General features: G+C 47.2%; 1 protein-coding gene across 3 annotated transcripts in view; it reads left to right on the top strand.

The window, feature by feature from the left end:
• The first annotated feature begins 214 nt into the window (after nucleotides 1-214).
• MRPS11 (mitochondrial ribosomal protein S11) overlaps nucleotides 215-12,385 on the top strand; it is a 57,765-nt gene continuing 45,594 nt past the window's right edge. The window contains exons 1-2 of one of the 3 annotated variants that reach the window (XM_073568719.1): nucleotides 215-356; nucleotides 1,542-1,643. In XM_073568719.1, coding sequence (XP_073424820.1) covers nucleotides 298-356; nucleotides 1,542-1,643 — 161 coding nt within the window. In that variant the 5' untranslated portion in view covers nucleotides 215-297. The remainder of the gene's footprint in view (nucleotides 357-1,541; nucleotides 1,644-12,385) is intronic. The other 2 variants (XM_073568718.1, XM_073568720.1) reach the window with 2 other exon arrangements.

Here is a 12,385-nt window from a genome sequence, read left to right as displayed (position 1 = left end):
CCTTCTGAGAAGAAATGGTTTAGTCCAGAGGTTAGCGCTGCTCATTTTCCAGGCGGGGGACCTGCAATGTTATTCTTCTCCCTCAGTGGGTTTAGTTTGTGTTACTATGAAAAACATTGAATAGAAATATGTTATTATAAATGTAATCTATTGGTAAGAAATAACAGTCACTCCATTATGTGGGTAAATAGCCTGGAGAATAATGACCTGTTGGACGCCCCCCCCCTCATCGTGTAGTGACATGGTATGGACCAGTGACCTTGCTGCTTGTTGAAGTGTGATGCTGAACCGGCAGCTATGAGCCTGGCAATGAGGAGGGCAGTGCTGCTCCCGGGAATACTGCAGCAAGCATGGGGGTGAGTGGGGACCGCAGCACTGTGCAGTGTAGTGACGGAAAGCCTGACGAGCACACGCTATATACTACTGAGCCACGTGACTTACTGTTCCTCAGCAGCTACTGTAGACTGCAACCAATCAGATCACGTCTTACATTTTTTCACTTGCCCTAAGAATGAAAGCTGCAGTCTGATTGGTTGTTTTTGGTCCACCACTGCTGTGTACGTGACATTTTCTTCACAGAGGTTTAGACTAGACTGTCTCCCCAACTTATGAGGAGAGGCATCAGGGAATAAGGCAGCGCTGCACACCACCGGGGCTCGCTCATGCGCTGCCTAGTCAGGGAAGATGTTTGTAACACATGGCACTCTAAGTAAAAATAGTACATGCACCCCAATAAGTAATATACCTACACTGGGACCTGCTAGACCAGCAGAGACCCTCAGACCAGATTCCTACTCTATCCAGACCCCCTTATACCCTAAAATGGACGCCACAGCTCTGCCGGCCATAGACGCAACCCCCCCTAGATACAAACAGAGCAGTCTCCTCAGTTATCCAGCCCGTCTAATACACCTGAACAGACCCCTGCCCCTATCCAGACCCCTCTGCACAGTCACCGCTCCCCTTCACATACCGGCAGGATGTTGTGCGGAGGCTGCCATGAGTCTTGCTGCCCTGCTTATGTCTACAAGAAGTTGGCTCAGGTATAAAAATAAAGGGGCAAACCTGATAGATGTGAACTCGGCCATAGACATGCAGAGGCGAGATGCCAAGCCTCCCCCAAAATCTGGAGTCCGGGGTCCGCACGCTGAGCACGTCGGCTGACTTTAGTGTGTGGCCATCTTTCCTTGGTGGTCCAGTCATGTTGCGTATTTTCGGTTGTCTTATCCCCCCCATTCTATTTGGGCACAAGCTTTTTCTGCCATCAGGATGAGCCCACGTACACACCGCTCCTCCTTATCTGTAGATCACCCTGGTGACTACAACACTTGCACATCATGGATGGGATGTGACATTACACAATGGCCTTTGTGTTAATAGATGAAAACAAGAAATGTTATAGACAAGGATCATTAAGCGGATGGAACAGGTAATGAATTTGTGCAGGTGGATAATAATTATAGTGGTGGCGTTCTCCAGAGAACCCAGCAGGCAAGATGCCGCACTGTGCCATGTTATGACTCCATTTTCTTTATATTCAGAGCATTAGGATCGTCCTGGCTCCGGCCTCTGTGTGTGAGCGCCCAGAAAACTCTCAGCTCATCAGAAAATCCCACCAGTGAACGAAGCTCAAAAGAACTAAGGTAAGTATAATGTCACACCCAATCTGTCATGATGAGATGTGTCCTCGTATAGACTCTATTAATGAATGGGGGGGTAAAAGTCAACTATAGGGTGCACTCCTACTGCTGTATAAATCAGACCGAGATTGGACCGCAATGCACGGACTTGCCGGCGGCTCTCAAATGAGACAACTGAATAGAAATACATGAAGCTGTCACGCTCGGGTCAGAAAAGCCCTGGCCTCCACAGTCACCAGACCTGAAACCAATCGAGATGGTTTGGGGTGAGCTGGACCGCAGAGTGAAGGCAAAAGGGGCAACAAGTGCTAAGCATCTCTGGGAACTCCTTCAAGACTGTTGAAAGACCATTTCCAGTGACTACCTCTTGAAGCTCATCAAGAGAATGCCAAGAGTGTGCAAAGCAGTAATCAAAGCAAAAGGTGGCTACTTGAAGAGCATAGAATATAAGACATATTACCAGTTGTTTCACACTTTTTTGTTAATTATATAATTCCACATGTGTTAATTCATAGTTTTGATGCTCTTCAGAGTGAATCTACAATTTTCATAGTCATGAAAATAAAGAAAACTCTTTGAATGAGAAGGTGTGTCCAAACTTTTGGTCTGTACTGTATATGTGTGTATATATATATATACACACACACACACACACACACACACACACACACACACACACACACACACACACACACACACACACACACTGCTCAAAAAAATAAAGGGAACACTTAAACAACAGAATATAACTCCAAGTAAATCAAACTTCTATGAACTCAAACTGTCCATTTAGGAAGCAACACTGATTGACAATCAATTTCACATGCTGTTGTGCAAATGGAATAGACAACAGATGGAAATTATTGGCAATTATCATGTGATGTTTTGGTCACTTTTAAATGTTTTGAATGTTGGTTGTGCTTTCACACTCGTGGTAGCATGAGACAGACTCTACAACCCACACAAGTGGCTCAGGTAGTGCAGGTCATCCAGGATGGCACATCAATGCGAGCTGTGGCAAGAAGGTTTGCTGTGTCTGTCAGTGTAGTGTCCAGAGGCTGGAGGCGCTACCAGGAGACAGGCCAGTGCACCAGGAGACGTGGAGGGGGCCGTAGGAGTGCAACAACCCAACAGCAGGACCGCTACCTCCGCCTTTGTGCAAGGAGTAACAGGAGGAGCACTGCCAGAGCCCTGCAAAATGACCTCCAGCAAGCCACAAATGTGCATGTGTCTGCACAAACGGTTAGAAACCAACTCCATGAGGATGGTCTGAGGGCCCAACGTTCACAGATGGGGATTGTGCTCACAGACTAACACCGTGCGGCCCTCCAAAGAAATGCCACCCCACACCATTACTGACCCACTGCCAAACCGGTCATGCTAAAGGATGTTGCAGGCAGCAGATCGCTCTCCACAGCATCTCCAGACTCTGTCACGTGTGCTCAGTGTGAACCTGCTTTCATCTGTGAAGAGCACAGGGCGCCAGTAGCGAATTTGCCAATCCTGGTGTTCTGTGGCAAATGCCAAGCTTCCTGCACGGTGTTGCTCTATGAGCACAACCCCCCATCTGTGTCCTAATATGCATGGTCCCCTCAAACTCCTTTCCTGGTATGCATGGTCCCCTCAAACTCCTTTCCTGGTGTGCATGGTCCCCTCAAACTCCTTTCCTGGTGTGCATGGTCCCCTCAAACTCCTTTCCTGGTATGCATGGTCCCCTCACCCCCCCAATCCTGGTATGCATGGTCCTCTCACCCCCCATTCATTAAATAAGTGCTGCTCCACCGAGTGGCTTGATCGACAATTGCCCCTTTCCCAGCACGTCTCTTCAAGATGGAATCAATTTTAGGGGTTCAGGCAGCAATAACAAATTTCCTGACTTTTCCAATCAGATTTCCAGCATGTCCCTCTTGCAGACTATCTCTTATTGCCAGCTGCAGCGTGTGCACAACTTTCCCACTTTCTCCAGCTCGGGGCCCAGGAATCGGATCCTGTGCAGGGCAGGCACCCCCCTCCTCTTTCTAGTGAAGATGGCAGAAGACAGGAAAGAGGAGGGAGATTGCCCCCCTGCAGTCTGGAGCCGGTGCAAGATAGGGGCACTGCAGCATACAAGTGAGTTTTGATAGGTGTGTGCCCCTGCTTCTGGGGGGGGGCAGCTGCCCCTCGCTGGCTATGGCCATGATTCACACACAGCGTTTTTGCGGATCCGTTTTTTTGCAGTAAAATGCAGTGACTCTGGGCATCCCAGCAAAGTCAATGGGTTTCAAGATATGAAATTCAGACACATTGTTTTGTGAGGATCCGTTTTTGGGCTGAATGAGCATGTCAGTTTGTGTGGCGTTTTTCTAATCTGCTTTTGCTATTGAAAACATCTATTGGCTCAAAAACCTTTCAGGTGATGTGGTTTTATAAAAAGCTGATCTGCTTTTGCAGCTGAAAAACATAGCCTCAAAAAATGCAGCAAAAAACGCCTTATGTGAATGTAGCCTTAGATCGGACATAGAACAGCCATTTATAGGACATTTCATAACTTTCCCAAATTCCTATGAAAAAATATTCAGCACATTCTGCATTGAACTACTGTACCCAATTTATTATATATTTTAGGAGTCGGAGTCAGTCCATTTTATACCAACTCCACCAAAATGTGCTCCGACTCCACAGCCCTGCCCCTCATCCCCCAAATCCTGGTATGCATGGTCCCCCTCATCCCCCAAATCCTGGTATGCATGGTCCCCCTCACCACTATTAACCCCTTACTGCCATGTGATGTACTATCCCGTCCATGTGCCCTGGGACTTAATTCCCAGGGACGGGATAGTACGTCACAGCGATCGGCGCCCACGTGGTGAGCGCCGCTGATCGCGGCCGGGTGTCAGCTGATTATCACAGCTGACACCCGGCACAATGTGTCAGGGGCGGTCAAGGACCGCCCCCGACACGTTAACCCCTTGCACACCGCGATCAAACACGATCGCGGTGTACGGGGGTTAAAGGGAAGCATCGGCAGGGAGGAGGCTCCCTCCGTGCTTCCCTGAGCCCCCCACAGCGACCTAAATGAGGTATCACTGTAACCGTACTGACCCGAAGAATAAAACCGCTTTATCAATTTTACCGCAGGCGGAACGGTGTAAACGCACCCCCCCAAAAGAAATTCATGGAACGCTGATTTTTGTTCATTCTGTGTCCCAAAAATCGGAATAAAAAGCGATCAAAAAATGTCACGTGCCCGAAAATGATACCAATAAAAACGTCAACTCGTCCCGCAAGAAATAAGACCTCACATGACTCCGTGGGTCAAAATATGGAAAAATTATAGCGCTCAAAATGTGGTGATGCAAAAACTATTTTTACAATAAAAAGCATCTTTTAGCGTGTGACAGCTGCCAAAAATAAAAACCGCCATAAATAGTAAATCAAACCCCCCCCCCCCTGTTATCACCCCCTTAGTTAGGGAAAAATAATAAAATTAAAAGAAAATGTATTTATTTCCATTTTCCCGTTAGGGTTAGGGCTGAGATTAGGGTTAGGGGTGTGTTGGGGTTAGGGTTGGAGTTATAATTGGGGGGTTTCCACTGTTGGGCACATCAGGTGCTCTCCAAATGCAACATGCCGTCTGATCTCAATTCCAGCCAATTCTGCGTTGAAAAAGTCAAATGTTGCTCCTTCCCTTCCAAGCTCTGCCATGCGCCCAAACAGTGTTTTACCCCCACATATAGGGTATCAGCCTACTCAGGACAAATTGCAAAACAACTTTTGGGGTCCAATTTCTCCTGTTACCCTTAGGAAAATAAAAAATTGGGGGCAAAAATATCATTTTTGTGGAAAAAAATGATTTTTTTATATTCACGCCCGGGCGCTATAAACTTCTGTGAAGCACTTGGGGGTTCAAAGTGCTCACCACACATCTAGATAAGTTCCGTGGGGGGTCTAGTTTCCAAAATGGGGTCACTTGTGAGGAGTTTCAATAGTTTAGGTACATCAGGGCTCTCCAAACGTACATGACACCCGCAGACCATTCCATCAAAGTCTGCATTCCAAAACGTCACTACTTCCCTTCCGAGCCCCGACGTGTGTCCATACAGCAGTTTTCTCCCAATATGGAGTATCAGCGCACTCAGGACAAATTGGACAACAACTTTTGGGGTCCAATTTCTCATGTTACCCTTGGGAAAATAAAAAAAATTGGGGACTAAATGATCATGTTTGTGGAAAAAATACAATTTTTTTATTTTCACGCCCGGGCGTTATAAACTTTTGTGAAGCACTGGGGGGTTCAAAGTGCTCACCACACATCTAGATAAGTTCCTTGGGGGGTCTAGTTTCCAAAATGGTGTCATTTGTTGGGGGTTTTCACTGTTTTGGCACATCCGGGGATTTCCAAACGCGACATGGTGTCCGATCTCAATTCCAGCCAAAAAAGTCAAATGGCGCTGCTTCCCTTCTGAGCTCTGCCATGCGCCCAAATAGTTGTTTACACCCACATATGGGGTATCGGCGTACTCAGAACAAATTGCACAATAACTTTTAGGGTCCTGTTACCCTTGGAAAAATAAAAATTGAGGGTGAAAAGATCATTTTTGTGGAAAAAATATGATTTTTTAATTGTACTGCTGTACGTTATAAACTTCTGTGAAGCCCTTGTGGGTTCAAAGTTCTCACCACATATCTTGATAAGTTCCTTGGGGGGTCTAGTTTCCAAAATGGGGTCACTTCTGGGGGGTTTCCAGTATTTAGGTACATCAGGGGCTCTCCAAACGTGACATGGCGTCCGATCTGAATTCCAGCCAATTTTGCATTGAAAAAGTCAAGAGGCGCTCCTTCCCTGCTGAGGTCTGCCATGCGCCGAAACAGTGGTTCCCCCCACATATCAGGTATCGGCGCACTCAGGACAAACTGCACAATAACTTTTGCAGTCCTATTTCTCCTGTTACCCTTGGTAAAATAAAATAAATTAAACCTTAAGTATTTTTTTTGTGAAAAAAAGTTAAATGTTCATTTTTTTTTAAATATTCAAAAAATTCCTGTGACGCACTTGAAGGGTTAATAAACTTCTTGAATGTGGTTTTGAGCACCTTAAGGGGTGCAGTTTTTAGAATGGTGTCACTTTTGGGTATTTTCTATCATATAGACCCCTCAAAGTGGCTTCAAATGTGATGTGGTCCGTAAAAATAAAATGGTGTTGCAAAAATGAGAAATCGCTGGTCAACTTTTAACCGTTATAACTTCCTAACAAAAAAAAAATTTGGTTCCAAAATTCTGCTGATGTAAAGTAAACATGTGGGAAATGGTAATTATTAAGTTTTTTTGAGTGCCGTACCTCTGTGATTTAAGGGCATAAAAATTTTCGCCAAATTTCCGTTTTTTTCACAAATAAACGCAAGTTATTTGAATGAAATGTTGCCACTAACATGAAGTACAATATGTCACGAGAAAACAATGTCAGAATCACCGGGATCCATGGAAGCATTTCAGAGTTATTACCTCATAAAGGGACAGTGGTCAGAATTGTAAAAATCGGCCCGGTCATGAACGTGCAAACCACCATTGGGGGTTAAGGGGCTAAACTGCACACCTTAAAAATAAAAAAAACATTTATACTCCCCTTTCTTCCCTGTGTCCAGGGCTGTCCTGTTCTGGGCGTGTTGTGGTGCCGGACTCGGCGCCTGCGCAGTCCTCACTTTCCGTCGCCATGTTCTTGAAGACACACTGCAGTGTGTCTTCAAGGAAATGGCGGTGGTAAGCGCGAACTGCGCAGGCGCCGATTCCGGCGCTACAACACGCCCACTCCAGACGTCATCTGAAGACGCAAGACCCCGCCGGCAACAGCAACACCGGGTTCGGCAAGGTGTTGCGGAGATCACGGTTTGCGTTCAGTGCTTACGCATACCGCGATTTCCTGGGGGGGATGCGTCACTCTGGGTCCAGACTGCACAGGTGCGTCGCGCTTGCGCAGTCTATAAAGGCTTCAGACAGAGTGATGCTGCCCCGGTAAAATTATAGATTTCATAGGCACATCTTCTTGACCACAACAGGTTACACTGCTTGTGTTGCCCATAGCAATCACTAATCATCTTTCATTTCACCAGAGCGATTTAAAATATGAAAGCTGAGCTGTGATTGGTTGCTACGAGCAGCAGTTTTCCCACTCCAAAACACCTCAGCAGACACTGACCGGGTGGGAGAAATCTAGCATCCCCGGGAACATAAGCTCCCAACCATTGTCTGCCCCCCAGAAAGGAGCAGAGAGCACATGACGGAAAGGAATCACCCCTTCCTCTATTTCTGCCAGGTTCTATTGTTACCGGCCGGCATAGAAAATCACATCGTCAGCGGCTGCACTGCCAGGTTACATAACAGCACATCTCCAGGAACTCCCTGCTCAGCGCCACTCAGCTCGGGACTATGGGAAAGAGGATGTGTGATGGGTATATGTGCACAAGACTATGGGATGGAGGATGTGTGATGGGTATATATGCACAAGACTATGGGATGGAGGATGTGTGATGGGTATATGGGCACGGGACTATGGGATGGAGGATGTGTGATGGGTATATGGGCACTGGACTATGGGATGGAGGATGTGTGATATGTATATGGGCACTGGACTATGGGATGGAGGTTGTGTGATGGGTATATGGGCACGGGACTATGGGATGGAGAAAATGTATGATGGGTATATGGGCACAGGACTATGGGATGGAGGATGGGTATATGGGCACGGGACTATGGGATGGAGGATAATCATTATAATTTGTTATAACTAACCAGTTAGTTACTATGCCCGGGCTCTTCAGCTAGTTTGAAATAAAAACAAAACACACTTAGGCCAGGTGCCCACGATCCGGAAGTATGTTCGCTGTGTCCAAAGCGCTGCCGTCTATTGAAAGCAGGTGAATTCGCTTGTGTTCACTGAACCATACGGATTCACCGCGTTTAATATGTTCTATGTAATCAAATTTCTCTGAAATTGACATGCGGTCTGGAAAGACGCACCACATGTCAGTGGACGCTTAGTGGACATGGGATTTCTTGAAATCTGGGATCGCAGCCTCAGTGATCCGCGGTAACCTTGATGACGTCACCGCTGCTGGCAGCTCATTCTTCAGTGGTTCTCAGCCGGGATGGTCGCGTCTTGGCACTCTCCAGGTTGAAAACTGGGGAGAATGTTATGTAAATAATTAAAAAAATACGAATTGGGGACCCCTCTATTCTTGATGACCAACCTTGCTAAAGCTGAGGGTTGCAGCACACAGCTGTCAGTTTTTTGCCTGGCTGGTTATCAAAAATACAGGGGAACCCACATCATTTTTTAAAATTACATATTTATTTATAGCGTAGGTGGCGGCTGATGAATACTCCCAACAGTTGTCGCCTCTGCCTGCTCTCACTGTTATCAGTTGAATACAACTCTCAACATTGTCCCATGTTAGCACTGATCCCAGCGCGAGCAGGGGAGAATGATGAGAGCTGTCTTCAGCACCCAGTGCCAGGGAACCGCAATTATCATCCTACTGGTAATCTTATATAATCATGATTATCGAACTTCAATGTGAATTGGACTGCATTGCATCTTCCCTCCCTCTTCCCTGATACAATTGTATAGCCATAAGTCACATTCTGACTGGTTGGATCTAATGATTCATGGCCTTAGGACCCCCACCCAGGGCTGCCACGAGGAATTTCGGGGCCCCATACTGGAAAAATTTTCAAGCACCCTTGAGACTCCGCCCAGGCTCCACCCCAGCTTCGCCTCCTCCCTTCAAACCTTCCACAGGCCCATCGCCCACTCTTGGAAAAACTCCACTTCTGCACCACGTCCTCACCAATCACACATTAACGGTACCCATCTCCAGATCACACATATAGCCGGCAGCTCTTGTTTTGGCTAAAAGATTTTTTTAATCCGCCACCACAACAAGGTAGACTGTTCTGGCCAAGCCCTACTCTACTCTAACCTATTAATCATTTGTTAAAATATCCAGTACAAGTTAGGTATATTTTTAAACTTTTAAAATGACGAATAATATGACATACAAGGAAAAAATACCATCACGCCATGACCAGATCACATATTACCACCATGTAGTGACCGAATACTACAATACTGATCATTAATACAAAAAAAAAAAAAAAAAAAAAACACAATGCTAATATTATCATGAGTGCCACTATACCCAGGAGCTCTATATAGTATACAGTGTCAGTGTACAGGTAATACAGTGATCACTGGTGACATTATACACGAGCTCTGTATAAAATATACAGTGTATAGTTTAAGTGTACAGGTAATACACTGACTCACAGGAGACGTCTCTAGTTGATGTCCTTCATCTTCTCTTTTCTTCTTCTTCCAGCACACACCATCACTTTTTCCAGCCAGGACTCGTCTCTGCAGAAAATAACAGTTCTCTAGAGCGCCGTTTTCAGATAATATTACTTAATTTTTCCCAACTTCTACACTGCACCAGATGAAGAAAAAAGGCGACAGTCTCGCCCTGCACAGTACCAGCCCCCCTCCATTGAAAACAGTATCCTCAAATATGCATCACTGCAGTAATAATGCCCATTAATTAGCACATACAATAATAATATCCCTCATCCTGGCCTCCTTATGTCTCATTCCTGGCTCCAGCCATATGTTATCCCATCCTGCCCTCATGTGTCTCCATTTTGCCCCGATGTGATGTCCCATGATCCTGCCCCGATGTTGTGTCCCATGATCCTGCACCATGTGTCTCCATCGTGCCCCATGATCCTGCCCCATGTGTCTCAATCTTGCCCCATGTGTCTCAATCTTGCCCCATGTGTCCCATGATGCTGCCCAATTTGCGTACATATTGCGCCTTGCAGCTTTCAATAATAAAACACTTTTTCCTTACCTGGCCGCAGTCCAGCGTCCTCCATCCAATTGAAGCGCGGACAAGCCGGCGTATGATAGTGACGTCGTATGCCGACGGTGTGTGCACTGACTTCAGCTGCCAGCCTGTGATTGGCTGGCGGCTTTTAGCTATTGCCGTGCGGGCCCGCTCGGCAATAGATTTTAACTGAACGTGTATCCAAGGACACGCGTTCAAGGGAATCTGTCACCCATTTTTAGTGATATCATGTAGAGATATCACCCAATTGTGCGTCCCATAAGGATTCTATTAGGATTTTTTATTCCCCCTGACCCCGCACCTTTGAGGCATAAATACCTTTTTTTTATCTTGTTGGAGATGTATGCAAATCGCCGTGGTCCGGTCCGATGGGCGTGGCTTAGTCGCCTTCTCCCCCCCCTCGACTTGCTGATCGTAATCTTCATCTGTGAATATCACAGATAACGTTGTTTTCCGCACTTGCGCATTGAAAAGGGCACCTGCGCAGTATGCTTTGCCCAACTGTGGGCGAAGCATATAAGCGGTACTGCGCATGCGCCGGTATTTTCCAGCGCGGTCTATGCCCCGGAAGTGTGTCCTGCATGTGAAGACCTCCGGGGCATAGACCGCACTGCAAAATACCAGCGCATGCGCAGTACCGATTATATGCTTCGCCCACAGTTGGGCAAAGCATACTGCGCAGGCGCCCTTTTCAATGCACAAGCGCGGAAATCAACGTTATCTGTGATATTCACATATGAAGATTATGTTCAGCAAGCCGAGGAGGAGGGGAAAGAAGGTGACTAAGCCATGCCCATCGGACCAGACCATGGCGATTTGCATACATCTCCAACAAGATAAAAAAAAAAAAAAGGTATTTATGCCTCAAAGATACGGGGACAGGGCGAATAAAAAATCCTAATAGAATCCTTATGGGACGCACAATTGGGTAAAATCTTTCATGATATCACTAAAAATGGGTGACAGATTCCCTTTAAGTTACTGAACCGGCAGAATCCTCTTGCCCATGGGGCCCAGTGAGCAGAGGATGGCCCGGTCCGGGCCCCGTCTGCTCACTGGGCCCCGTTCACCAGTAAGTGCAGTAATGCCCTGATGGCCCTGCCCCCCACCCATCTTGAGAATAAAACGGGTGGAACTCTTTCGCTGCACAGTTGATTCCTTCCACTCACTGCAGTCCGATCCATATAAGTGAGTGTGGCCAGCAGCAATTCCCTGCACAGCTGAGCAGCAGGAAGTGCTGTGCAAGGGGAACTGTGAAGGGGCTGCAGCGATTAGTTAGGTAGGATTGTGGCCACATCATTATTGGGGTCTGTTTGGGTCCCAGAGCTCTAATCCCCACTGATTATAAAGTGGTGGAATACTATCCACTTTACTATCCACTGACTAGTTTTGTCAGAATGGAGTAACTCTTTAAAGGGTATTTCTCTAGTCACCTTCCACGACAGCCACCTTGGAGGTTGTCTCCCCGCCCTAATAGGGGACAGGAACACAAAGAGGTTAAATAACCCTCCCCTTCTTGCTACCTCAGTGTTTTTCCTGTCCCCTATCGGGGCATGAAGAGGTCACAAGGGGCTGCCGTGGCCAGCGAGCGGAGCCCTAGATACTTACCAGAAGCTGGGCAGCCGAGGTCAGGGGGTTCTCCTCTCCTCCTCCATGCGCTGCTCCCGTCTCCACCACCGGTGTGACTCGGGACATGACCGCCCTTCCCGCGCCCTCCGGGGTAAAGCGGGCGGTATGGTGCCTGCCGGGGTCCTGCACAGCTCCCCGGCGTCCTTCCTCCTTCCAGCGCTGCATGGGGAAGCCGCGTGCGCCAGAGGGGACGGGCAGTAGACCGGAAGTAGCGATGACGCGCACTTCCGGTTTGCGGCC

Source organism: Dendrobates tinctorius, unplaced genomic scaffold (genome assembly GCF_039654945.1).
Source record: "Dendrobates tinctorius isolate UK_male_01 unplaced genomic scaffold, ASM3965494v1 ptg000022l, whole genome shotgun sequence".
In the NCBI taxonomy this organism is placed as follows: domain Eukaryota; kingdom Metazoa; phylum Chordata; class Amphibia; order Anura; family Dendrobatidae; genus Dendrobates; species Dendrobates tinctorius.
The sequence above is the reverse complement of the archived record's forward strand: the minus strand, read 5'-3'. Positions and strand labels throughout refer to the sequence as shown.